At 39.7% G+C, this 27977-nt stretch overlaps 3 protein-coding genes across 4 annotated transcripts in view; 2 read left to right on the top strand and 1 right to left on the bottom strand.

The window, feature by feature from the left end:
• Nucleotides 1–130: 130 nt before the first annotated feature.
• On the top strand, nt 131–7679 carry taf5 (TAF5 RNA polymerase II, TATA box binding protein (TBP)-associated factor). The gene is made up of 11 exons (XM_089006804.1): nt 131–832; nt 1895–2126; nt 2200–2515; nt 3698–3861; nt 3971–4106; nt 4209–4329; nt 4996–5125; nt 5257–5421; nt 5870–6047; nt 6189–6366; nt 7224–7679. Exons 1-11 carry the CDS (start codon nt 427–429, stop codon nt 7436–7438), a joined length of 2241 nt encoding a protein of 746 aa, XP_088862930.1. The 5' UTR covers nt 131–426; the 3' UTR covers nt 7439–7679.
• atp5mk (ATP synthase membrane subunit k) lies at nt 7663–8674 on the bottom strand. Its single transcript, XM_089006805.1, has 4 exons — nt 8555–8674; nt 8034–8134; nt 7872–7962; nt 7663–7784 (listed from the first exon to the last, which is right to left on the bottom strand). The coding sequence occupies exons 2-3, from the start codon at nt 8118–8120 to the stop codon at nt 7873–7875; spliced, it is 177 nt and encodes a 58-aa protein (XP_088862931.1). The 5' UTR covers nt 8121–8134; nt 8555–8674; the 3' UTR covers nt 7663–7784; nt 7872.
• A 111-nt stretch (nt 8675–8785) lies between these two features.
• pdcd11 (programmed cell death 11) overlaps nt 8786–27977 on the top strand; it is a 23801-nt gene continuing 4609 nt past the window's right edge. Inside the window, exons 1-32 of one of the 2 annotated variants that reach the window (XM_089005569.1) lie at nt 8786–8804; nt 9145–9261; nt 9448–9588; nt 10377–10538; nt 11308–11469; nt 11547–11667; nt 11763–11938; nt 13585–13692; nt 13908–14120; nt 14217–14341; nt 14414–14474; nt 16667–16813; nt 16907–17158; nt 17552–17668; nt 18370–18564; nt 18702–18872; nt 18967–19180; nt 19608–19760; nt 20290–20402; nt 20948–21450; nt 21678–21740; nt 21848–21944; nt 22029–22118; nt 22493–22595; nt 22679–22856; nt 24851–24907; nt 24999–25121; nt 25221–25343; nt 26070–26238; nt 26352–26498; nt 26562–26702; nt 26949–27199. In XM_089005569.1, coding sequence (XP_088861695.1) covers nt 9163–9261; nt 9448–9588; nt 10377–10538; nt 11308–11469; nt 11547–11667; nt 11763–11938; nt 13585–13692; nt 13908–14120; nt 14217–14341; nt 14414–14474; nt 16667–16813; nt 16907–17158; nt 17552–17668; nt 18370–18564; nt 18702–18872; nt 18967–19180; nt 19608–19760; nt 20290–20402; nt 20948–21450; nt 21678–21740; nt 21848–21944; nt 22029–22118; nt 22493–22595; nt 22679–22856; nt 24851–24907; nt 24999–25121; nt 25221–25343; nt 26070–26238; nt 26352–26498; nt 26562–26702; nt 26949–27199 — 4775 coding nt within the window. In that variant the 5' untranslated portion in view covers nt 8786–8804; nt 9145–9162. Of the gene's footprint in view, nt 8805–8874; nt 8905–9144; nt 9262–9447; nt 9589–10376; nt 10539–11307; nt 11470–11546; nt 11668–11762; nt 11939–13584; nt 13693–13907; nt 14121–14216; nt 14342–14413; nt 14475–16666; nt 16814–16906; nt 17159–17551; nt 17669–18369; nt 18565–18701; nt 18873–18966; nt 19181–19607; nt 19761–20289; nt 20403–20947; nt 21451–21677; nt 21741–21847; nt 21945–22028; nt 22119–22492; nt 22596–22678; nt 22857–24850; nt 24908–24998; nt 25122–25220; nt 25344–26069; nt 26239–26351; nt 26499–26561; nt 26703–26948; nt 27200–27977 lie in introns of those variants that run through there. The other variant, XM_089005570.1, reaches the window with a different exon arrangement.

The following is a 27977-nucleotide window of genomic DNA, read 5'->3' as shown; positions in this document are numbered from 1 at the left end:
GAATAAATACAATATACATACAACTATGTTACAGTCTCCGAATGTACTTTATAACCCAATCAAGAGTGTAATATTTAAGTTTAGCAATTTAAATTTAAATTTCAACAACTCAGATTCAGTTTTGAGTGGCAAATATTTAAACTCATAAAACAACGAAATCGTTCTACGTGGACGCAGCAGCAATACCGAATTGATTTTCTATCAGTTATCATGAAACAAATTTAATGAATGGAAAAAACGCGAAATTCACTTCACGGGAATTGAGTTTTTTTTTACTTTATGTTGCATGAAATTCTTATAGCATGTGACCACAACGAGGGCATCTCGTACAGACGTAGGTGGTAGATAGCCAATCATATGGGGATATGTACAACCACGAGGGTTTAACTTTTTTGTACTATTGCGCATGCGCACATCATTTCGAAAATGGCGGCCGTACAAGGCGGTATGGCCGACGCTGTTGAAATTCAGGACATTAAAACAGAACCACCCGTCGATACCGTGGTAAACAGCAATGCTAATGACGGGAGTGTACTTTCTGCGTCCCCTGGACCTTGTGGTTCGATTGGAAGTTCCAAACCTGCAACGGGAGCTCTGGAGGAGAAGCAAACGTTGCTGGCAATTCTGCAATTCCTTAAAAAGAACCAACTGTCCGAGTCTGTTGACATTCTGCGCCGCGAAGCTGGATTACCCCAGGATCTGTTTGATTTGAAAGGTGGTGATGCATCCTCGGGATCTGGAGGGACACCCGGGACCGTGGAAGGAGGAGGTCTTGATGCCAACTCTCTTCTGAGCCGAGTGACATCCTGCGCAACTCAGGCGCCAGTCAAAGGTGCAGTTTAAAACTTTGCACACGGAGAATTTATTTATTTTCATTTTACTACCCGCGTGCATGCGTGATGTACTTTAAACGTTTGTGCTTTCAATTAATAACCCCACACACACCTTTGTTTGCATATTTTCCCTACACGACGGTTTACGGTATTGTGTTCCATTCATTTGACGCGTCTGTGTAAGCTCTCAGTCGTACAGGAGTGGTCCATCGATGAGAAGGTTTCTTCAGCCGTCATCTGTAATTTTTGACGCGTGATCTATAGTGCTTATAAATATTTTTCTAATATTTTTACCCCATCGGAAGTATCTGAAATGGACAAAATTCACAGATAAACCATTATTTTAAAAAATTATCTCATTGCAGACTTTCTCGCTGCCCCACAATTGTGACTGTGATTTAATATGTTGTTTGTTTTCAATGTCCTCTTATCATATTTTTTGTAAACAACCACAAGCAATAAAGAATTTGCATTACTATAAGCCATATCGGATGTATTATACTTAAATGTTGATTTCTTAAAAAAAGACTTAGTAAAGTACATTATCTGCATAATTAATTTGAAATTATTAGCAACGTTTGGTCCCGCCTTTTTCGATACAAATATTCACAATTGGAATATGCACTGGTTAGAAAAAGTAAACTCAGATTTCGAAGTAATACAAATATCTCTGTACTCCTATAAGACCTCAACATTATCTTCCAGAAAAGTTATACATGCATGTTACATTGACATAAAATACAATAGCTGGATGTAATATTGTGCATTTTTAAAGCTGAGAATCCTTATTCGGCTTTGAAGAACTGATCCGTGTCTCGCCTTTAGATTTGGTTCTAATATTTTCGTAACCTTATTTATTTCAAGAGTCTGCAGGAATAGATTTTCTATATCACTACCTCTGTTAAGTGTTGGGGAAAGCTGGGGACTATCCCAGCTGACTTCATTCGAAAGGTTTATTGAAAGAGAACAGAAGTGTGTAAAATGTACTAGGACACTCATTGACTGTGAATAGAAATATTCAACATTTTCTGCTAATATCGAAATGTAATCTTGTGTTTCAGCTGCACCCGCAGAGGACCAGCCGGATGTGAGTGTGGTCTTGTCTGCTTATAGCCAGCAGGGAGACCCACCCCTTTATGAGGTTTATTACGGCGGTTTAAAAAAGTTTATCGAAACAGTTTTGGATTGTCATCGAGCAGAACTGTCCCAGGTTTTCTACCCACTGTTTGTTCACATGTACCTGGAACTAGTATACAACAACCATGAGACTGTCGCCAAGGCGTTCTTTGAAAAGTAAGTTTTCCTGGAAAGATTGTCTTCCTGTGCCCGCTTGCCTTTCCACTAAACTGATGCAACCCCATCACAGGTTTAGCGGGGATCAAGAGTGTTACTACAGAGAAGACCTTCAAGTGTTATCGGGTTTGACAAAGAGGGAGCACATGAGAGGCAACGAGACTCTGCTCGACTTCCGCACCAGCAAGTTTGTTCTGCGCATCTCCCGGGACTCGTACCAGTTGCTCAAAAGGCATCTACAAGAGCGTCAGAACAATCAGATCTGGAATATCATCCAGGAGCATCTCTACATTGACATCTTTGATGGCATGCCACGCAGCAAGAGCCAGATTGATGCCATGTCTGGTAGTCTGGCTGGAGAGGGCAAGAGAGAGGCCAATAAGGCAAAGGTTGGTGCGGTGTTTATAAAATATTAACGATAATTTTATTATTTTTATTAGGTTGATTCTTAATAATTATAGAATCATAAATATCTAAATAGTCTTTTTAAAATTCAATATTCAATATATTATTGTTTTTGGGATGTTTTTTTGAAATAATTATACAATAACAAACACTCTTTTCAAATTCAAATCTATATACAGTAAATTCTCGTTATATCGATATTCTCGGGAATCGGAAAAAAATATCGATATAACCGGACTATCGATATATCCGATCCTGCGGGCATGTAATTTTCTCCTTGAGTTCATAGAAATAGTATCGTAATAAGCAGTACTATCAATATAACCGATATCGATATAACGAGACTTTACTGTAATAATTAAATGATAGCACCCAGCAGGTGAAGGCTTTTATTCGCTTTTGTTGCACGCATTGTGTTTTTAGCTGTTAGTAGGCGAGAAAATGTAGCGAGCTTAAAGTTTCAGAAAACCAGTATGAAAGCTCCCGGACCATATACTGTCCATGCCCAGTATACTGAAATTGTAATCGCTCCATTGGGGTTTTTTCTTCAAACTGAGGTTGAAAGTAAACAAACAAGGATTGTTTTCCAGCAGATAGAGTAACATACATACCAAAGGCCTGGTTCAATATTTTTGTCTGACTCACACTCTTTTTTTACTAAATTTCAGTCGCAGCTCTGCTCCTTCGGGAGACATTCAGCTCTGTGTTGAGATGGCACCTGGGGTTGATGGGAGGTTTTGGCTCTTTGACGAAGAAACTTCATGCAGATTTAGCTTCTTGCGGTTTATAACATTAGAGACAAGTTGCATTTTTCCCCAAACTCAATAAAAAAGAGCTTTTGTAAACACAGGAAAAATCGCATGTGAAAACTAAAGAACTTATACTCTGCGCCAAAAAAACATACTTATATCCTAATTCAAATAGCGCTTTCACAACAGCTGAAGCTGTAACAAAGCGCCAAACAAAACAATGAACATAAAGTAAAATAATAAACGCAAGACATAATGGCCAATAAGACTGAAAAATGTCTACAATTGATTGACAAGATGCAGAATTAACATAAAATGACAAATCATGGTGGAGACGTACAAAGTAATGAGAAAATCAGCTGAGCTGTTGAACCAGGCTCCCAGTTTGACCTGCCACTTTTATCAACGCCCCGCTAGGTTTATTATGGCTTGCTGAAGGAACCGGAAATTGAACTACCACTTGATGATGAGGATGAGGAAGCAGAGAACGAGGAAGGTAAACCCAAAAAGAAGAAACCAAAAAAGGATAGCATGGGCTCCAAGAGCAAGAAGCAGGATCCCAATGCACCTTCACAAACAAGGTATAGATTTAGATTGATCTTTCAAACATAGACACTTTTGCTGTCTTGAACCAATTTGTGACCTACATGCGTGTCTCATAATTACTGAAAAATGAGCTCTGTTCCTCAGGATACCTCTTCCAGAACTGAAGGACTCAGACAAACTGGACAAAATCATGTACATGAAAGAGGCCACCAAGAAGATTCGACTGGGACCAGATAATCTCCCTTCGATTTGCTTCTACTCATTTCTTAATGCATACCAGGTCTGGAACCCCTACTACACATTTTTCAATTGGTGTTCAGGTGGGGTGACGGTCAACTCAATTGTTGTATCCTGATGTCTTTTTTAAAAATGTTTCCTGCAGGGTTTAACTGCTGTGGACTTCACAGATGACTCCAGTTTAATTGCCGGAGGCTTCGCTGACTCCTCAGTCAGAGTGTGGAGTGTCACTCCCAAAAAGCTTCGCAAAGTCAAGTCAGCAGCAGGTAAAGTGAGTCGACAATTACAGTCGTCTCAAGTAATTACCTTGTATATGATAACGTATGGAACAATGTTACCTACAAACAAATAAAATGGTGTTCACATTCAATGACATTACACATTAAGAGAAAATTTTAATTCATATGAGGCGTCTGTAAGCTCTCAGTCCATCGATGAAAAGGTTTCTTCAGCCGTCATCTGTACTTCTTTGAAGGTGTTGAACGTTTCGCTTCTCATCCAAGAGGCTTTGTCAGCAAACTAGTTTTGCTGGTAGCGCTGGCCCTATATATACCAGAGCAAATGGGGCAATCAGGCCAGTCGCAGACCATAATCACTCAGGACAATAGAAGTAATGAGTGTAGCCTCAGGGAATAGTCCTCTGCTCCCCCCAACCATAGAGCAGGGACCTATCATAGCAGAGGTTTGGCACCGCCACCTCTGGACAGCAGGGATATTTGTATAGGGCCAGACCTACCAGCAAAATTTTAGTTCGCTGACAAAGCCTTTTGGATGAAATATCTTCGTCAAATTCATAGGAGGATTTCTTGCCATTTTACATGATGTGCACTGAGTGGATTATTATTTTTTGTAAACCTCTGAACCAATGTTTGTCATCATCAAGCAGTATTTTGTCCAACGGGACTAACTATATGTTGTTTCTCTTGCTACAGACTTAAACCTGATAGATAAAGAGTCAGATGATGTACTGGAGAGGATCATGGATGAAAAGACGGCAAGTGAGTCCAAGCTCTTGTACGGGCACAGTGGTCCTGTTTATGGTATCAGCTTCAGCCCAGACAGGTAAAACAAAAAAGATGGTTTGCCACCTGCTTTTGGTGCATGGATCATATGCGCTCCTGAATGAGCTGCTTCAGCGTGCAATATATGAGCAGCACAAGCCCAGTGTAGTGACCACTGCTGTGCACGTTTAGGAACTACCTATTGTCAAGCTCTGAAGATGGCACGGTGAGGCTGTGGAGTCTTCAAACCTTCACCTGTCTGGTGGGCTACAAAGGTCACAATTACCCTGTGTGGGACACCCAGTTTTCCCCTCATGGCTACTATTTTGTCTCCGGGGGACATGACAGAGTTGCCCGGTAAGATTTGCTTACCTCACAATTTTTTTAGAGCAACCTGTTAGTGTGACATTTTGAAGTAGCAGTTTCAGCGATCTGCATTTTAGGTACTTGACATACCCAACTCTGTCAACAATGTTACATACTGTACCCCGGTTATTTTACACCTTGTCTTCTGAAGCCCTCTAAGTACTGTCTGGTGTGTGTAAGGATCAACGTTTACGTTTGATTCATATAGAGAGTGGAGTGCTTTTTCCAATTTAGCGATTGTGTCGCAATATGTCGCTTTTTTTTTTACAACCCTGGCAAGTATTTCACAAACGTGACTAACAAATTTTGTTTGAAAAAAACATGATAAAAAAGGAGAAATAAATGCACCTCAGGTCAAGCTTTCATAACATTGCCAAACACACAGTGTCCATAAGATGAATAAATCTCTCTATCTGAATCTAATCTCTGCCTCCTTTAGTCTTTGGGTTACAGATCACTATCAGCCTCTGCGGATGTTTGCTGGCCACCTAGCTGACATCACTTGCACCCGCTTCCACCCCAACTCTAATTATGTGGCCACGGGTTCATCTGATCGTACCATCCGCCTGTGGGATGTCTTGAATGGGAACTGTGTTCGCATCTTCACAGGTCACAAGGTCAACATTTTTAACATTCATAATTTATTGAACATGGTCCTGATGTGGTCTTACACAGTGAGGTCCACACTGTAAATTGATGTTCACAGCAACAATGAGGTGCCAAAGGAAAGTATAACATCTTGGTATTGCATTTTCTAGGGTCCCATCCATGCCCTGTCATTCTCTCCCAACGGGAAGTTTTTGGCTTCGGGGGCAACTGATGGTAGAGTTCTTCTTTGGGATATTGGTCATGGACTCATGATTGGAGAGCTCAAAGGCCATACAGACACCATCTACTCTCTCAAGTTCAGCAGGGATGGTGAAATTCTTGCCTCTGGTGCGTAATTTACTGTACAGTAGTTGTGTATGTACATGACTGCTATAGCATGCTCCATTGAGCCATTCACAAGTATATTCATTCTGATCGTGTCATGCTGGACTGCAATTTATGATTATTTTAATCATTAATCTGTATATCATTTTGGCAATTATTGAATCAATCACATTTTTATTTCATCGCTTCATTCAAAAGTAGAACATTATCCAAAACTGACAAAGCAGAAAATGCCCAAATTATAATTCAGTTACTGGTTTGGCCCTTCACATTTAGAAAAATAAGATTTTTTAATTCCTGTTTCCCACAATAAAAGCAGAGTCTTGCAAAGATTTCATGAGATAATCTGCTTTCTTGGAGGACTACAGAAATGCAACATTTTCTGTTGACGGGCTGAATTTCTGAGTCTCTGGACAATTTTAAATCAACCAAGGCCTCCAAATTATTAATGCAAGATAAACTGATACAGCTCTCATGTGGTGTCATGGAGAGTTGGCACTTGGATCTATAAATGGTTAGGCAAAAGCTTGTCTGTAAGGACTGGAGACTCACAGTTTGAGTCACTATCCACAACATGTATACAAAAAAGCAAGTAGTTGTCTGAGAGAAATGCCAGTTTACTTCCTAACTATTGTCAAGGTGCCCTTGAAGAAAACACCAACCCCATTCTAGGTCAAGAGGTGCAGCACTGTTTTCGCACCAGTTTCACTCGGACATCTCTCATTGCATGACTGCATATTTGACAAAGGTGCAGTGTAAGGTTGTCATTGAGAAACGACTAGTGTTTCTATACTATACCTTTATACATGTGCTATATTTCTTAAATACACCTAGCTATTCAAGTATTTTGTGTTCCCCAGGCTCTATGGATAACACGGTTCGCCTGTGGGATGCCATGAAAGCATTTGATGATTTGGAGACTGACGACTTCACTGCAACCACAGGACACATTCATTTACAAGATAACTCACAGGAACTTCTGCTTGGCTGCTACACAACTAAATCTTCACCAGTCCTACACCTTCACTTTACCCGCAGAAATCTACTCTTGGCTGCTGGTGGCTACAACCCATAAGACCTTTAACTGAATTAAGCTTGAAATAGCTTTGGGCAGTGCGAAAACATCTAATGATAAATAGCACATTTATTATTTATCAATTCTTACACTTGACTGTGATGTAGGACCCAAATATGTTGTCCTAATAACCATGTTAAAATTAATTACAAGTACAGCTCAACATTTGGCTGCCACTCATGTATTATAGTGTTTTTAATAGATAAAATGTGTAAATAAAAATGTTTTTTTATGTTTTGGACATGAATGGTCTTTATTGTTAACATAGGGACAACAAACAGTTATGATCTTACAAGAACATCCAGCTGCCTTCTCCGCTCCCAGCAGGCAAAAAGCAATTGTATGTCTATAAAAGAAACACAAATCACAGTTCATTGATGCAAAATTATGTCAATGTATATGTTTCAGACTATTAGTCAAAACTTGTACTTACTTTATGTCTCTGTGATTGCTGCTTTTTTCTTGGGCTTCAATTTAAAAAAGAGCGCAATTGCTGCTATACTAGCATACGTGGCCAAAACGCACTAGAAAGAAAGTAACCATTCATGAAATAAATGAATAGATTACATTGCGAGTCTAGTTATTGCTAACTTACATTTCTCCTACCAACCATGGTGTATGCGTTGAAGTACTTTGCAAACCCAGTGAACTGGTGCTGGGAACCTGCGTCATGACCTCCCATGATGGATAGTGAACCTACATCAGGGTGAAACGGAAAGATCATTACGTTCTATTATTCATGAATATGACATTTGCTTGGAAGCCAGTATCGTGCAATTAGAGAGTATGTTATACAGTTGAATTTGTGAGAGTATAAAAACCAGCATTAATGCACATTTCCACTGAGTTTATTTTACGCATGTTCTAATGCTTTATTTTCCTGTGGGTGAAGGACTGCAACCGAAGCTCATCCATTCTTGACATTGACAAGTTGGTCGCTTGTTAGCACACGAAGCTAACCGTGAGACGTTTACATAGCATTATCATTAGCTAAAGAATGTATTACGGGAAATAGGCAAGCCAATTGCATGATGGAAACTTACACGTTTCAAATAATGCTGTCGTAGTTAGCAATGTAAGGTAAGTGAGCACAAGTTATAGTTGTAAAAGTCTTACCTTGAGGAGCTTTCGTTAGAACTGTGCCCTTCAACGATGGCCTCGATGCTGGGACTTGAAAGGAAGTCCCGCCTACTTAGAATTGATAAATTCTTCTCTATTGGTCATAGCGAAGCAACGTCATTAAATACGAATACTGAATGGCCAACTAAAATGTCAATATTTGCGATTGTTTGTGATTCGCCAGGCCTGACCAACCGACTAGCCGAGTTCCTTTTCCGGGTCATTGTTATGGCGTGCTGATCAACACGTGAGTTAATGAATCTTCTAACGGCGCTTTACTGATCAAACTTCTCTGGACCACGGGTCGCATCACTTTTAAATTCACGTAAACCCGTTTGTACCATATTGTACGTTTAATATTTAATGTCATATAGTTTGTATTTTCCACGTGTTCACCATACTTTAGCACGCAGTGTCTGATTTATCACGCTGGGTAGTAGTAGCATAGAATGCATTAAACCACATCGAATCGTGTTTTAAATGTGATCATTTCAGTTTAATAAACCTGTTTTTCACAAGACTGATTATCAAGTCAAATGGGACTTGCAAGTTTCATGATGTCGTCATTACATTATTTTGTTTCATAGAAAGCTGAAAAAGAAGGCATGGAATCAACAGAGGAAGACTTTCCTCGAGGTGGAGCAGTTAAGAAGGCTCGTACAGATAAAATAGACTCACGGGTTGAAGTGGACAACCTTTACGAGGTATCGTTGATCATCCTTTATTCAGAGCTGGCATGTAGCACAAAACAATCCACCCGAGCCACTTTAGTTGAGATTGTTCTCCTTGCTATGCTTGCTTTCTTTCCAAGTCTTCACTTTTCACTTGTAACTTTTCAAGCGGCTTGTGTAATTTTCCCATGCTCTAAGCAATTCGTTTGTTTACTGCAGTCTATCGAAAAAGAAGAATCTCAGCAATGGAAGGGGGGTTCAAAAGATAAGAAATTCAAGAAGCAAAAGACTGCCGGGACGGATGGAAATGGCCTGACTCTAAATGCGGATACAAAATGTCTGGAAATACTACATATTAAGGTAATACACGAGTAAGGAAAGTCACACACATTACAACAGGACAAAATACATTACAAACAGCAAATGACACTGAATTCTAAAGAATTAGATAATATAGCTCAGATATCAACCTGATGGCCCACATGGCAGATGCAAACCTCCAAGTCATTTATGCGGCTCGTGAAATCTTGTCATAACTAGCCATAAAAATGATACAAACCAAATTCAGGGAGGATTATTCAATATGATGGAGTGATTATAAATGTTTTCCACTTGTCACATAGAAAGGACAAGAAATTTAACTGCCCGAGCCTCTAGCCACACATCTACACTTTAAATAAATATGAGGCGCTCTCAGATTTCTGTAAATGTGAGTCACCCAGAAAAAGTTGGGTGATCGTTCACTACGCTGATGTTTCCTTTGGATGTTTTCGAAGGATTGTTAAAATCCGACAAAAGCAAATATCATTGGATCAGTTCTTTACAAAAAGCAGGCAAAAACAATTTTTGAGAGAGAACATGAACCCAAGAGGGCAAAAACGATGAGTTCGTAGTTCATGACCATAATTTTTCTTCTTTACTCTGTTCTTAATTTTTGTATTTTATGCACAACTCTAATGTATTGTACAATAATCTAATTAAGACTTGTATTTGTTACTCATTTTGATGCATTATTAAGCTTTGGAAAACATTTGTTTGCATTTTGGCTGGGCTAGGAATGGATTAGGGCATTTACATTGAAAACGTGTCGATTTATAACATTCTCAAGTTGGAAAATGTCTTCAAAATGTCACTTTTTTCCTTCACAGGATGTTAAGGAAGGCATGCTGATGCTGGGTTGTGTAAAAGATGTTTCAGACTTTGAGGTGACTGTTGGTCTACCTTGTGGTTTACAAGGATTCCTCAGCATTCGGAACATCTGCGACTCATACACAAAGCTGCTCACTGAGCAACTGGATTCAGCTGATGAGGTAGATAAACTTTATTTCATTGGTTCCGGACCTTTTTTGCCTTGTGTAACTCAGTGCTTTTGGCATTGCATAACACCCTCACTCAATCAAACATGATTTTCTAAAAGCAGAACGTAACTGATTCTGAAATGAGAGTATTTTCCCTAAATGTTATCATTCCTGGGCCTTGACTTTTTTTAATCTCAAATCAAAAATAAAAACAAATGAGACCTTAGAAATAAATCTTTTCATCGGTCATCCATGCTTTGATGAGAATTTCATCTGTGACTCTCTCATTTAGATTTTGGAAAAGCAGCAAATCACATCCCATGCCATGAACTCATGTATCACTAGGTCAGGGGTCGGCAACCCAAAATATTGAAAGAGCCAAGCTGGATCAAAAAATGTGGATTGAGCCACAATAAATTAAAAGACTTATATAAGCCTTATAATGAAGTCAACCCATACGATATGTATCTATGTTAGCCTACTATCAAAATGACTGGGTTGTTTACAAATAAAATGTAATATATTGTTATTATTATTATTATTATTATTATTATTAAATACATAATGTGCCTTTGTGATTAAATTGACTAATTAATTGTGGAGAATGACGTGCTGTGTCTTGCTGACCACCGCCCTATGTGTTCGCAAACTGGAATTTGGAATCATTGAGTATGGTTTCCATGTTGACTTGTCAAATAAAAGGAAAAAAATCACGAACACACTTTGTGGATTTGTTCATTGGCTTCAAGTGACAGAACTATGTGTTTTTTCTCCATGACAGGACATTTGTTCTTTGTCACAACTCTTCTCGACTGGCATGATTTTGAGATGCGTGGTTGCAAAGTTGGACACCACCAAAGGAAACACAATCAGCATCCAACTCTCAGTCAATCCAAAGCTCGTCAACAGCGCACTTACATCAAGTGCTCTGAAAGCTGACATGGCAAGTCAGAAGTCAGAACCTCTTACCCAGAATCCCTTTTTCACAACTTATCAGTTGTCACTGTTTGTTGTTTTCAGGTGTTGAGTGGATGTGTTGAGAGCCTTGAAGATCATGGCTGCATAGTTGACATTGGTGTCGATGGAACCAAAGCCTTCCTGCCCAAGAAAGCTGAAAAGGATAAACAGAACAGTAACAATGGTATTGTAAATCGGAATTGTTTTATCCTCTCCCTTGCTCTTGAAATTCATTTTCAAGGTCAAAGATGTGACAATAGTTGTTTTCGTCTTTCCCAGAGCTGAAAGTGGGCCAGTATTTGACTTGTCAAATAAAAAAAGTGAAGAACAATGGATATGTATTAGAACTCTGCGCCAAGCCCTTGGCTGTTCGCCGAGCTATTGCTGAATCCAAACAAGGATGGACCCTGACTAACCTCCTTCCGGGACTTCTTGTTAAAGCAACAGTCCGAAAGGTAGGCCGAGTTTTGTATAATCTGTAATGTTAACATTCTCACACCATATTTTATTTGTCTGGCATTTTCCTCCATTAAAAGTAAACACAAAATGCTTTGCAGAAATAAAAACAGTCAATTGCAAAAAAAACACCCCTCCTATCTCTATCTGTAAATACAAACATGCCCATAAGAACACACTGACCCACATGTACACACATTCACGCAATGCATACTGAGTGAAAATAGGGAAATATAGCAAGGCACTGAAACTCATGCGAGAAAACATTCTGTGGGAGCAATCCACGCCGAGGTACCGCAGTCTATAACCGCAGAGGATATCGTCTGTGTAAGCTCTCAGTCGTACAAGAGTGGTCCATCGATGAAAAGGTTTCTTCAGCCGTCATCTGTACTTCTTTGAAGGTGTCGGACGTTTCACTTCTCATCCAAGAGGCTTTGTCAGTGGACTAAAATTTGCTAGTAGCTTTTGTCGCTCTCTCTCTCTCGCTCTCTCTCTCTCTCTCTCTCTCTCTCTCTCTCTCTCTCTCTCTCTCTCTCTCTCTCTCTCTCTCTCTCTCTCTCTCTCTCTCTCTCTCTCTCTCTCTCTCTCTCTCTCTCTCTCTCTCTCTCTCTCTCTCTCTCTCCAGAGGTGTGGTGCTCTAAGGTTTGGGAGAGCAGAGGACTATTCCCTGAGGCTACACTGATTACTTCTATTGTCCTGACTGATTATGGTCTATGACTGGCCTCATTGCCCTATTCAATCATGTATCGCCTCATCAGCATGACTAAGCTACGTGGTAATGATCTAGGAAGTCTGTTGTAAACACAATCCAAATTAAACCTCACCCCACCATGGCGATTAAGTGAAGGGTTTTGCTGTTTTATAAAAATAGCTTATTTTGCTCCCCTTTCAAACACCTATTTTCTTTCGCTAAGATTTTAACCTCACTGTCGTCAAATGGGTGGTTGCTAGCGTTTGGTGCATATGTACTGCAGATTGAGGCCCACTAGCATTATCCTTGCGATGTTGATTTTTTTTTTTTTTTTTTGAGAATTTGTTTAGTCTCCCCAATGTATTACTCTTTACAATGTATCGAATAAACTACGTTAATTTGTTTTTCATTTGGCAGCCTATATTTTGGATTCGCTAATTTTTGTCTCAAGTGTTTATCGGTTTTAAATAAGTATTAATTTTGTGTTGCCAAAGGACCCCTTGTAGTTTTTTAGTAGGGCTATATATACAGGGCCAGAGTTACCAGCAAACCTTTTAGTTCGCTGACAAAGCCTCTTGCGTGAGAAGTGAAACGTCCAACACCATCAAAGAAGTACAGACGATGGCTGAAGAAACCTTTTCATCTACAGATGATATCGCCACACAGACCACTCCGACTCAGGTAGACACTAATAAACTCATTTCAATGTGCATAGCTCCCTAGCAGCCCCAGTCAGGTCCAGGGAATCCACAGGATGACGTCCTCTGTAGTGGACCAAACCCACCTCTCGGCACGGAGGCTCCCATCAAGCAACACTGAAATTAAAACTTCTAAAAAAATACTTCTGTTCAAAGCTCTGTTCAAGTTTCACGACACTGAAACACAAATGCATGACCACAAATAATGACAAATGAAGTCTTGACAGGGCTGAAATTAATCAGGCCTGTATTGCAGGTGACCAAAAATGGACTGCTCATGGGCTTCCTGTCCGCTTTCCGCGGTCAGGTGAACATCCTTCACATGGAGCGAGAGATGGCTGCTCATTACACTGAGGGCAGCAATGTAAGGATGGGTCGTTTTTGTGAGAACAATTCATACAAATTGTACGACCTTCTACGACAATGCAAAGTTGGCTTAATGAAGATATTTCCACTTGTCTGCGCTCATGGCGACCTCCATGTTTTGCCCAGCTTGGTTTAGATGTTCAAGTCAGGTTAGACATTTGTATGTCTTCATTTTCGTACCATTTGCTTTGTATGTTTGCATCAATTGTGCAGATGCTGGCCCGCGTGTTATATCTGGACCCATCCACCCGCTTGGTGGGGTTAAGCTTGCGTGACCACATAGTCCAACCTGAAACTCGAATCATTACCATTCCTGCCTGCGGCGACCGAGTCGGTGAGGTGGTGAAGGACTGCAAGATGACCTCTATGCACATCATGTCTGGAGCTGTATTGGAGCTGCCTGACAAAACTCTCGCATTTGTACATGTGAGTAACAATCATGAAATATTCATATTATATACATTATATCTTGGATATAAAAAAAAACTCCTTTGCCTGGTACATTATTTTTCCTTCTGACAGAGGAATAACCTGAAGGAGCTAAAGGAGCCAGCTAATGAGAGCAAACTACTCGCCTTATTCAATCACACTTGTAGGATAATTGACTTCAGCCCCATTGACCAAATTCATTTTGCTACTCTACGCAAGTATGTGAAATCATTCTTTGCATCATGCCCCCTTTGTAAGTCAGCGTTCAACTAATTTCACTTGATTTTCAGGACTGTGATTGAAAAACCTTTCTTTCGTTACTCCGATCTTCGGGCTGGTCAGATTGTTGAGGTATGTTCTGAGACTTGGATGAAATATAAATTAGCTACTGTTAAAAAATGTTTAACTACTATACTCAGTTGAAAAGCTCTTAATGATTCTTCTTGGAGATGGATTCGAAAATATTGTCGAGGACTGGTGCAATAGGTAAAAGGGGTTCAGAACCTATCATGGTTTTAGGTCACGGATTGGATTTCAAATCAGAAAAAAAAACAAATATGTATTTATTTTACATAGATTTTTTTTAAATCACGTTTGTTAAGTAAAAAAAAAACATTCAACCCTAAATTATTAGAAAATAAAGTGCATTGCCATGGCTGATAAACAGCACATCTACATTACATCCATACAATGATTACCTAATGGGAGGTTTTCAACGTAGTGTTGGGATTTATTATTGTTTTGGCATTTTGGTGTTGAAGTGCTCCGTCAGTCGCATATCAGCACACTTGACACTTTTATAAAAGGCTATATCTAACCCATGTCCCTAATTAGTCCCCACTATCGGTCCATTTCACAACACCCTGTAATGGCAGTTATTATTTATTTTACATAGATTTTTTTTAAATCACGTTTGTTAAGTAAAAAAAAAACATTCAACCCTAAATTATTAGAAAATAAAGTGCATTGCCATGGCTGATAAACAGCACATCTACATTACATCCATACAATGATTACCTAATGGGAGGTTTTCAACGTAGTGTTGGGATTTATTATTGTTTTGGCATTTTGGTGTTGAAGTGCTCCGTCAGTCGCATATCAGCACACTTGACACTTTTATAAAAGGCTATATCTAACCCATGTCCCTAATTAGTCCCCACTATCGGTCCATTTCACAACACCCTGTAATGGCAGTTATTATTTATTTTACATAGATTTTTTTTAAATCACGTTTGTTAAGTAAAAAAAAAACATTCAACCCTAAATTATTAGAAAATAAAGTGCATTGCCATGGCTGATAAACAGCACATCTACATTACATCCATACAATGATTACCTAATGGGAGGTTTTCAACGTAGTGTTGGGATTTATTATTGTTTTGGCATTTTGGTGTTGAAGTGCTCCGTCAGTCGCATATCAGCACACTTGACACTTTTATAAAAGGCTATATCTAACCCATGTCCCTAATTAGTCCCCACTATCGGTCCATTTCACAACACCCTGTAATGGCAGTTATCTACAAAATGTAACAATTGCAATTCCCGGTTACAATTAAAAAGTATGTTCAGGTTGAACAATAGTACAGAAATGAAAGTGGTGAAAACGAAACATTCTTCAGACAACATAGATTCATTTTATTTGTAAGATTACAAACTTAACTGAAAAAGTGATTTCCTGTTTTGCTATTATTTAAAGGACAACCGACGTCACTTTTTTGTTTCCTAACTGACATCAGAAAAGCGTTTTATAACATCTAAAATACCCAAAACGCGCAGTATGATATTTTTAGTCAAATACAAAACGGCAATAAAAATGACTTAAAGTGTCCAAAATCTGCAAAAAATTGAGCTGCGAATTGGGCATTTTCAGAAAGTCCCGCCCCCAGTTCGTGACGTCACGCGAAGACGTTTTGCATTGCTAGTGAATCAAAACAATGGCTTCAGATTCGGAGAATATGCTTTCTTGTTACACATCCAGTTACGAGTATGATTCAAATAGTTCTGAAGAGGAAAGCATACATGTTTGCAATCGATTAAAGAATTTATTTGTGCCATTTTGAGACAACATTGGGGGGAAATCTCTCACCCAAAAAAAGAGGCACAAAATGGCGACCTCCTGTGGCCACCTCCGTTTCCACAGGCTGATAAATTCCTTATATGGCGCTTGGACGCCCTCTTCTGGCCTTCTGGCGGCTTTTGGGTGCAACACGAGGTCCCCTAACCACACAAGTACAGCAAAATACATTGACGTGATGGAAGGACCGCTACAATGCGTCTTTTTTACGGTCAGGAGCGGTCCTTTAGTGACGTCACGTACGGACTCGTCACCAACTCAAAAACAAGACTTCCTGAATATTCAGCGCGAGTCTTAAAACGTAAAATATAGCTATATGCGGTGCAATCTTTGTAAAATACGCTCAGTAGAAGTCATTTGAAGCCATCTTACAAATTATGGACACAACTTGTCCGGAAACGTCGGTTGTCCTTTAAATTTGATGTAATGTTTTGTCTCTAACCAAGTCTTACATGTCTATCCCTTTAAGGGGACAGTGTCTGTCCTGCTGAATCATGGCATGGTGGTGCACTTGTCAAGCCACATTCGAGGGCTGGTTCCTTCTACCCACCTATCGAGCATCGTCTTAAAGAACCCTGAGAAGAAGTATACCAAGGGCATGAAAGTCAAATGTCGGGTCAGTCCTTTATTAGAATCAAGAAACATGTTCATCGAATGTGTCATCTTTCAAAAGTTGTGTTATGTTTTATTTTGCTCTTCATGTTGTCAGGTGCTCTCAGTGAATGTAGAAGACAAAAAGCTGTATTTGACCCGGAAGAAGGCCCTCATCGGAAGCCAGCTGCCATTATTCCTTAGCTATGATGATGCTCGTCCCGGACGAGTGTCGCACGGTTACATTGTCTGTGTCAAAAACTTTGGATGCGTTGTTCGATTCTACAACAATGTTAAGGGCCTGGTGCCAGTCAATGAACTCAGCTCTGAAGCCATTGTCAACCCTGAGGAAGTCTTCTATATTGGTCAGGTGAGCTCTTATGAACTATAGCTGGTACGCTACTATATAGTATTTCAGCAATCAAGAAAAGTATATCTTTTTTTCCTTTGATTAAAGCAGACATATGATAAATCAGTTTTTTTAATATAAATGGTGGGTGTCTTGAGTCTCTGCTATCTGAAATTAAGTCCTCATATTTTTTTTTTGGGGGGGGTTCTTTTTATTGAGTTCTCAAACACTTAGTGCCAAGCGAGGTGAAAAAGAATAATGAACTCACAGTTGCTGCAGCATTCAATAGGGTTGGCTCATAAGAGACAAATCCCAAAATTGTGTAAATAAATATATCCTATTATTGAGCAAAAGCATGTTAAGATGCATTGGAACAGTTTTTATTTGTTTTTTATGCATGTCTCCCTTTTAAAGGTTTTGAGGGCAAAGGTTCTACAGTGTGATCCAGAGAACGAAAAAATGCTGCTGTCATTTAAGTCTGCGGCAGAGGGCGAAACAGAAGAAATTGGAAAGCCCCAATTTGGCTCTGAGGTGGGAAAGATATGTGAAAAGATCAAAAACAAAGTATTCTAAGATTAATAGAAATGTCAGAGGACTGAAATGTTTACTGTGACTGTGCAAAATGTTTTATAAAGAACTGTACTGAGTGAAAGTATAAAAAAAGCATATTTGATATATGCAACTGTATCAAGTCAACATAAGGTGGCTGTGCTATTTACAATACAAGAGTCCAGCTTTTTTTCTCATTCACATATGATTGTTAAAAAGCCTGTTGGTAGGAACGAGCGGCCTCAGCTCTCTTTGCAGCACAGGTGTAACAGTCTGGCTGAAAGTGAGTGTGTTTGTGTTTTTTCCCTATTTCAACACCATTGCAAAGTTCCCAATTGTGGGACTATTAAAGGCATTCTGATTCTGAAACGATCACAATAGGAGTGGCTGTGTTTCTTGATCGAAGCAATACAGTTGCGATCAAATCAATACCCTGAAGATGTAATGACCGGATTGAATGAGAATATCCAGAAGTACTTCAACAAGCACACACACCATTGACTTTGAGAATAAAATGACCTGGATGAATGACAATATCCACAAGTATACTTCAACAACTACAACTGTTAGGCTGCTTTGTCATGCAGAGGTAGTGATTTTAATGTGGAAAAAATATATTTCTAAATCCAATGCAATGGACACTAGTAACACCTCGTTTTTTGCACTTTTTGCCCATGTTGTAGAGATTGGAGGCCAAGGTGCTAAAGAAGTCGGCCAATGGTCTGGAAGTGTCCATTACTCCCAATGAGGTTTCTGCCTTCTTACCCACCATCCACCTCTCAGATCTCGTGTCCAACTGTTCTCTGATGTGGGAGGCTCTTCAGGAGGGAGACACCATTTCGAACCTTGTCTGTTTTCTCCAGAATAAGAATAAAATCGTATCCTGGTTTATTATTGGAACGAAGTAAATAACCTAAGCCACACCTGAATATTTGTTTTTAATAATGCTTTTTTCCTGACCTTTTTTGTAATGTGCAAAGAGTAGTCCTTTGTTTTCCTTAAGTTTCTCTCCTAGACTGTCACCAAGAAGCCAATGGTGCTCTGGTCACTGGAGGAAGGAGTGGCAGCCAAGGAATTCTCCCAGATCACAGTTGGAATGCAGATGTTTGGCTGGGTCAAGAACATCATGCCATACGGCATCTTTGTTGAGTTCCCATACGGCCTTGTTGGTCTTGCACCAAAGTCTGTGAGTGATGGTTCACCATTGGCAGGGCATGTTTTCTTTGTTTCTCCATCTGTGTTGTGCCAACTGCTGTATTTTCCTGTCCACGCACTTGTAGGCCTTATCTGATCAGTTAATTGCTGTTACAACAACCACCTTCCACGTGGGCCAGACAGTGGTTGCTAAGGTGACAGATTTGGATGAAGAGAAGAAGCGATTCCTGGTCACACTGAAAATTTCTGAGGTCACTTTGCCAGAAGGATCTGCCCAGACCAGACTTATTCATGCTGTGCAAGAGCGACAAGCTGTGACTAAAATGATTGCCTTGAAAGGTGGGACGTTTTATCACAGTGTACGTGATATAACCATGTTATGCAATTCTTATGAACTGTGTAATCTTGTGTGAAAATTACACTGCAGTGTATTTGGTGGCGGTAATCCAAATCAGAAAACATGTTTAGAAATCTATTTATTGGGCATAATAGGGGGGGGCTGGGTTTATTGTATTAGATTGGATGGTATTGGCCTTTATTAGTCTCGCAGGGGAGAAATTTACATTTCACAGTAGCAAAGTGATTAAAAAGGAAGGAAGTCAAAAAACATTATAATAAGGTGGTAAATCAACAGCCAAAATACAATGTAAGATACAATGCAGAAAGGTCCCCAATATCTACATTTTTGTGTGCTTTTATTTCTTATATTGATTTGAGTCTTAATCTGAAGTCACGATTAAATGTCTTACCTCTGTGTTCTACTCAGAAGCCACAGATCTTTACCAGCAGCTTGCTGCTCTTTCTGTTGGCAAGAGGCTGAAGTTGACCGTGGACACAGTTAAAGATGGCGACGGTTCCACCTTCAAGTCAGATGAATTGGTTGGTGCCACCATACAGGCCAACAAATACCATGTGATGGGTATGTTTGCATCTTTCAGTCAAGTCTGTATGATGTATATCATCGGCTAATGCCTTGTGAAACCATGAGCCTCCCTGATGGAATGAAATACAATCAGATTTTGTTTTGGTGGAAAATCAAAATTTGGACACAATCTTGACATGGGACAAAAATTGGCAACCAATTCAGGGTGTCCTCCGCCGAGTGCCCGAAGACGGCTGGGATAGGCTCCAGTACCCCCACGTAAAGGTCTGGGAAAAGGATGGATGTGTGTCATTACCGTAGTTTCAATAAAAATGCTAATGCACTGTAATTGAACTGAATTGCACATACTGATTTTTAAAAATCGGACAATGAGCGTTTTTGTGCATTTAAATGGCCTTTCAAAACAAATATTTGCAATATTTGAATTTAAAAAAAGGCATGTACAGGTCGTCATTGTTACAACAAAGATGTTGCTTGTTTTCAATGTCTGCATTTCAATATAACATGATTTTAAATGTTGATAGATCTTATGTTTTGATAACATATTGCTCTCTCTTTGTGGAAGGGATTGAATTGACACCAGGACAGAAGGTGACTGCAGTTGTCATTTATGTTGACATCCTGTCTGCCACTATCCATGTGTCAGTCCTTTCCAAGTTAGTTTCCAAAAAGAAAAGGGTAAGTTGATTTGTATAAAAAAAATCTGATGTTTGTGAACATGAAAATCTGATGTACAAGGTATTTACCGTTTCCACGATGTACTCCAGGAGACGCTACCTACCCCTTATAACCAAACCCTAAGCTTAGTCTTTAGCTGCATGCTAGATGTGGTTTATTTTTTTTCTAAAACAAAGATAGCTTGTCCCTCCCCCGATGAGGTCATGATGAGGGGGGTGATACATTTGTATTAAGACAAACCTTGTGTTCTTATGGCTCTTCCATGTGATAGCAACTGAAGAGTTTGAACCTTCTGGTGGTGGTTAATCTTTGCAGGTGGTATAGCCCACCTGAAACTAATGGGAGTCACTCTCTCCTGCAATAATTGGTCAGCTAAATTGTGAATAAGGGCCAACAGTCAGTAAAGAACAGTGGCGAGCTACTGCACACATGCAAAGATTAACCCCCAACACACAAATAAAGAGAGAACCATCCCTGAAATATTGTGGATCGTAATTGTGTGTGTGTGTGTGTGTGTGTGTGTGTCTGTGTGTGTGTGTTTACAGCTTACGGAAGAGAGAAAATATTCTGCAATTTTACAGCACATTGACAAAGACCTAGCCATCATCTCTGTGGAAGACACTGCTCAGATGACTTTTATTCAAACTCAAAGCCACTTGAACGAGGTCATTCAACCAGATTCGGAAAGGTTGAGGGAAGGAATGCGTTTGGCGGTTGAAGTCGTTGAAGCCAGCTGCGAGCAACTGCAAGGGCTCCCACTATTGTCATGGAAGCATACTGCACCAAAAAAACAGCGCACCATTGCAGAAAACCAAATGGATTCTGACACTCGTTACTGCTTTGGAGAAATTGTGCAGGGGAAAGTACGGACAGTGAAGCCTACCAACATTCAGGTTGAACTAGAGGATGGAAGCACAGGCTTTGTGCATGTGTCTGAGGTGATGGAGGAGACAGAGGTGATAGAAGGATCCTTCCCCACGTCTTTCGTTAAAGTGGGCAGTGTTGTCACCGGCAGGGTCATTGGAAGGCGAGACGTCAACAGTAATGGGTGACTGCTCGATATTATTATTTTGACATTGAATGTTCTCTAAAAATGTTTTTGAAGTTTATCTACAACAGAGGCTAAAGCCCTCTGGATTTTCCCGGATTTCCAGATTTGTCAAATTTTGTCCTCTAGAAAATTGAGATATTAGTTGACAACATTGAACAAAAGCGTTTGAGTTCATTGTTTTGCTCTGCTACAATTATAAATGATTTGTTCTTTGTTTTCTTTAGATTATTACCTATTTCTCGGCCAAGATTAGCATACACCTCACCTGAGCTAACACTAATATCCAGGTAAATGACTGACCATTACTGTTTTGACAGTGGCATGATTTGTTGAACGTACGGTTTTGTTTGTGTTGCCATTTCACATGTTGCCACAAAATGTTTTTTTCTCATAGTAAACTGGACAGGAAAATGGAACTCAAGCCGTTGACGGCTGCAGACAAACTGAGCAGTTACAAGGTTGGAGAGGAAATTACATGTTTTATTTCAAAGGTAGGCAAGATTAAACAGTTGTGGATCTGACATACTCTTGCCACAAAGCTAAGCTGAGGTGAATGCTTTTGTAACTGTGTGCAGTTCCATCCAGAGAGGAAACGTTTGGAGGTCACCTCTGATATTTTTATCACCGGAACAGTAGAACTGCTGGCTATGATTACACACCTGAAAGTAAGTTTTTTTCCCCAAAAGATGAACTAGTGAAATTCAATATATTTTTTAACATGCATATTGTTAAAATAAAATTCCAAATAAATACAGTATCTTTATCACAAATGTCATTACACTAACATAAAATTGGGCATGTGTGCTTTTGCAGACTCATGTGCACACATAAGCAGCAGTTGGCGCTATATAACCAAAACATCGTGAACTATTCACACTCAAATTTGCAGTACTGTATAATAGATTTACCATAAAACAAATGAAACGAGAAGTCACAAAGATAATAATTGCTAAACAAAGGAAACATTACAAAAACTGCTTAATGCAAACTTTTTTTCTAATATTGATTCTTTTTTGTTTTCCTTTTCATATTATTTTAGGATTCCAGCCACCTTGAAAAATTGTACAAACCTGGCCAGGCAGTTAAGGCGAAAGTTGTCAAAATAAGTCTGAAAACTGAGCGATTGTTCCTGTCACTCACCGGTAGGACACAACTTATTTAGCAATCCTATATGTAATTATATTGTGGAAACAAGCTAACGGGCTACTGTGTGTTTGTTTTGTAGGCATTCATGAACTGGAGACCGGCAACATCACTTTAGGAATGGTGACAAGCATACTGCCACAGCTCGGCCTTCGGGTCAAACTTCCGTTTGGCTGCACGGGAACTGTGGCCATCACTGATCTTGCCGATGCATACAAGCCCAACCCGTTGGCTGCGTTTAGCAAGGATCAGCTGCTGAGGTCAGTGAATGTACCATCAGTACAGTAAATTCATTCAATAGTCATATAACAAATGCGTTAGACCGCCAACCAACACATTTTAGTTTCAGAGACTGCGTAGAATAATGAAGGGGTTTAATGTGGAATCTTTTTTTAGTAAGATCTTGACATTTTACCATTTTGAATAGCTGTGAGTAATTTCAGATTGAATAGCTTTTTAATACCCAAATTGAAGTCAGCTTCAGGCAGAAATTGATCAAATCATTAAAAAACATTGATATGATCTCAACACAGAGCAAAATGTCCATTTAAAGGACAACCGACGTCTCCGGACAAGTTGTGTACATAATTTGTAAAATGGCTTCAAATGACTTCTACTGAGCGTATTTTACAAAGACTCCACCGCATATAGATACATTTTACGTTTAAGACTCATGCTGAATATTCCGGAAGTCTTGTTTTGAGTTGGTGACGAGTCCGTACGTGACATCACTGAAGGAACGCCCCTGACAAAAAAAAAGGACACATTGTAGCAGTCCTTCCATCACGTCAATGCTTGTTTGGTCTGAAAACCTCGTGTTGCACCAGAAAGAGTCAGAAGAGGGCGTGCAGGCTCCATGTAAGGAATTTATCAGCCTGTGGAAACGGGCTGATTCATTCCTCACAGGAGCTCGGTGGCCATTTTCTGCCTCTTTTTGGGTGAGACATTTCCCCCCATTGTTGCCTCAAAATAAATTCTTTAATCAATTGCAAACATGTATGCTTTCCTCTTCAGAACTATTTGAATCATATTCATAACTGGATGTGTAACAAGAAAGCATATTATCCGAATCTGAAGCCATTGTTTTGATTCTCCAGCAATGCAAGACGTCTTGGCATGACGTCACGAACTGGGGGCGGGACTTTCGAAAATGCTCAATTCGCAGCTCAATTTTTTTGCAGATTTTGGACACTTTAAGTCATTTTTGTTGGTGTTTTTCATTTGAATAAAAATATCATACAGCGTCTTTTGGGTATTTTAGATGCATATAAAACGTTTTTCTGATATCAGTTAGGAAACAAAAAAGTGACGTCGGTTGTCCTTTAAATAACGTTTTTGTTGTTGTTTGCTTAATATGTAGTACCTGTGTGCTATTTCTGGAATACTTTATCAACAAAAGTATTCTCTATCATTTTGCCCCTATTTAAAAGTCTTTGGTAAGACCAAAGGAATTAAATCATTAAGATTTTAATATGGAATGTTATATGTATGTATATATGTTGACAAACATTGTAGCTTTTATGTACACGAAGTACATAACATTATGCTCCATGCAAAGCGCTTTGGGTAAGACTAAACTCACCTCCACCCCATGCTTAAATCCAAGCCCGTATCTTTGATTTGCGTTTTGTCACAGTGTTTTTGTGCAGGCATGTTAATCTGAAAATATCTTGATGCCGATATGTGCTCCGGACACTGAAAGGTGTTCCAGAGCCAAAATACACATAAAGAAAAAATGACACCACACCGCAATCTCAACTCGCGTTTAAACAATTTTAACCGTGCATAACAATTTAGTTTAAGACCCTGTATTGTTCCCTGTTTAAATTCTGATTACACTATCTGTGATCGGGCTTTAGCCTGTACAGCACGAGCTGTGCTATTTTGACAGATTCTCAGTGTCATTTCAGTGAACAGCCACTCATCCAAACACCAGTTGTAAAATTAATACAATATAATGTGGAGTCCACAAAGGTCATACTACATGTGTACAGCTTTCCAGTCTTCAGACGCCAGCTCAGTTTTGCGGTGTAATCCACGATACTTTAATATTGTATATTTTAAATCATAAAAACAATGGCACAATCCCTGGATTGACACTTCTGGTGTCCAGCCGTCCACATAAACCGATGTCTGCATTATATGCGCGCGCGCGCACACACACGCACGCACGCACGCACACACACACACACACACACACACACACTTCAGAGTTAATAGACCTGCCACTTTGGATGATGTTCTTTTCGCTCAGGTGTTACCTTCTAGGATGTGAAAATGACAGTTGGCACTTATCGCTACGACCATCAAGGTATGAGATCTGACATATACGCACTCAAAAAAAATGTTGATCTGTCATGAACCTGCAACCTCATTGTGTTGTTGTTGTTCCTGTTGTCCAGGTTGAACCCACAACAGGCCAACAAAGAAAAAGACGCAGAGGTTTTGTCCTTGAAGGATTTGCAAGAAGGGCAGTTAATCAGAGGCTTTGTCAAGTCTATCAGTGAACAAGGAGTCTTTATAAGGTAAGACATAGACTGCAGGGGAAGCGTGTACGAAATCCATCATGTCATGGCTCACTCAAGCAAGACTTGAAATCAGTGACATCTCTTTGCATCTTCCAGGTTGTCAAACAGCATCACTGGGAGAGCCGAGCTTCAGCTGTCTACCAAATATTTTGTAAACAACCACAAAGTCCTCTGTAATCATCTTCCCCCCAGCACGCTGGTCACCGCAAAGATCATCAGGTGGAATGAGTTTTACTCACTGCAAAGCAGTGATACAATACGCTTGCTAAGAAAACCCCTGACACATAATCAAAATGGACGATTGCTTTTAGACATTGTAGTTAACTCCTTGCATTTTCAGTCTCTAAGTCCCTCTCTAGTAAAAATCTCACCAGCCCCCCCCCCCCCCCCCCCCCCCCCCCAAAAAAAAAAAAAAAAAGCATAATTAAGAAGCAAAAGCTGCTTTGGAATTCACGTAGCATTTTGGTGATTGAATGATTACTAGATTTACAAAAACTGAGATCAAAAAGTGGAAGAAGAAAAACATGTAGTCGTCGTAGTTAAGGAAACAAATGTATTATTTTCCTCTTTCCTGTCAACAAAAATGTACATGTTGTGTTTATTGAAGAATCTTACTTGTCCTTAGGAAAGTAGGGGTCAATGCTTATTTTGTTAACATGTGCTCTGGGACTGACTGGCATCCAAACCAGAATGTACCCCATTTCTCGTCCATTCAGTCACCTGCTGTAGGTTCCCACTCAACTATGGCCTTATTGAGGATAAGTGGTATTTAAAAAAAGAATCAATAAATTATACACATATTGATTAGAGTTCTAGGTAGTGCTTCTTGTCACACAATCAATTGGGTTTCATGGGACAGTGCGAAATGCTGCAGCAAACATCTTGCATTGCACAAATAGTTTGTGTTACAATAACACTGCAACCTTTTATGTTCTTGTTCATTAGTATCAACAGAAAAGAAAAGTTAGTTGACTTGTCCCTGCTCACCGTGGACACTGGGAAGGCTGACGTCCTTCCGGAGTCCCTCCATCTGCCACTGCGTCTCTTGGGAAAGGAGAAAAAGCAGTACAACCTTGAAAAGAAAAAGAAACGCTCACTCTCTGAAAATGAAGAGGTAACCAAACAGTTACGAAACATTTCCGCATAGATCGTCAATTGCCCTTTGGTTTTTCTGTAAACAGAAATACTATGCATACCTAGCTGTTTTAACTTTGGTTATATTTCCAGAAAAAGAATGAATTGGAGCCCCCAAACAAGAAGACCAAGAAGAAGAAGAAGAAAACAAAAATTTTAGACAATGACAGTGGGGTTGATGTGTACTTCAGAGAGGAAGAGGACCAAGAAACCAATGATACCAAACCAGTTGCTGTGAATGTAAGCAAATTGATTGAAATTGGTTATATTTGCAAGGAAATAAATAAATAAATGTCTCGGCAGGTTTCCAGTTCATCTGGCCCTTTCAGACTACAAGTTGCAGCTGGGTTCTCCTGGGATCTCGGCCTCAGTTCATTGAAGCCTGCGATAGCAAACACACATGCGGACTCGAGCGATGGAGAGGACCAAGAAGAAAGCAGCAAGGTGAGGCATTTGTTTACTTTGTGCTTGTTGTTGCAACTTTCCGCTATTTTTCTCACTACAGTAAAGTCTCGTTATATCGATATCGGTTATATCGATAGTACTGCTTATTACGATACTATTTCTATGAACGCAAGGAGAAAATTTACATGCCGCAGGATCGGATATATCGATAGTCCGGTTATATCAATATTTTTTCTGACTCCCGAGAATATCGATATAACGAGACTTTACTTCTTTCCTTGTCAGTCTCAGAAGAAATCTCGGTATGAGCTGGAGAAGGAGAAAAAAGTGGCGGAGAAAGCCTTGACTCGGCGGGAGATAGAATTGATGGACCCTCAGCTCAGGCCTCAGGATGCAGCAGCATTTGAGCGCCTGCTCTTGGCTTCTCCCAACAGCTCGATTCTCTGGCTTCAGTACATGGCTCACCATCTGCAGGCCACCCAAATTGAGCAGGCTCGCGCTGTGGCGGAGAGGGCGCTGAAAACAATTTCTTTCAGGTAAGATTAGACCCTGTCAATACGTAACTTTGATATTTTGCCCACTTGGGTTTCATTGGCTATGGGAAGAAAATTGTTTTAGTTGCTGGCATTTGTATTCTTAACTTTATGTATTTATTTTTTTTTAGTTTTAGCTTGTCGTCATGGTCATCACTGTGTGTTTTGCCTTTTCTGTTATTGGGTTTTTTATCAGAAATTAAGTTTGCTTACTTTTTTTTCTTAAAATGGTTCGTGCCTGTTGTTTTGGCTTTTTTATGAAGATTGTTTTGTTTTATATAAGTTTATATTTAGGCGTGCCGAAATTGCGTGCGCCAATATGCATGAACACTAGAAATTGAATACTGCTCCCCAAATTTCAATCCGTCTCCTCAATTTCGGCACAAAAATATCAGGCCACCCTCTATTCTACGTCAAGTCAGTCATCATCAATGATTCCAAGTGCCAACTTTAAAATCAACGTGAGGTAATACTAGCACACTTGTATTTTGAAGTTGACCCTTGAGGCACGTTGCATAGTAACATGGGCAACTATCATGGCTGCTGACCTCACTTAGTTGGCTGTATGCCGGCTCCATTTGCCTTGTGACAGTGAGCAAACATTGGTGAGACTCTTATCTCGGTGTCGGTGTGCTGTGGATTGATATGACATGGAAACGGGCCGTGGTAAAAAAAACAACATAAAAAACAAAACTAGTGGATTATGGACGGTTGCCTGAGAGAAATGTGCTCACAAAGCTATCTGATTACAGAGCCATCCTGTACTTCAACTCGGAGGTTA

This window comes from Hippocampus bargibanti, linkage group LG10, assembly GCF_051943395.1.
Source record: "Hippocampus bargibanti isolate YZ-2025 linkage group LG10, ASM5194339v1, whole genome shotgun sequence".
Classification (NCBI taxonomy): domain Eukaryota; kingdom Metazoa; phylum Chordata; class Actinopteri; order Syngnathiformes; family Syngnathidae; genus Hippocampus; species Hippocampus bargibanti.
This window is presented reverse-complemented; position numbering and strand designations above follow the sequence as displayed.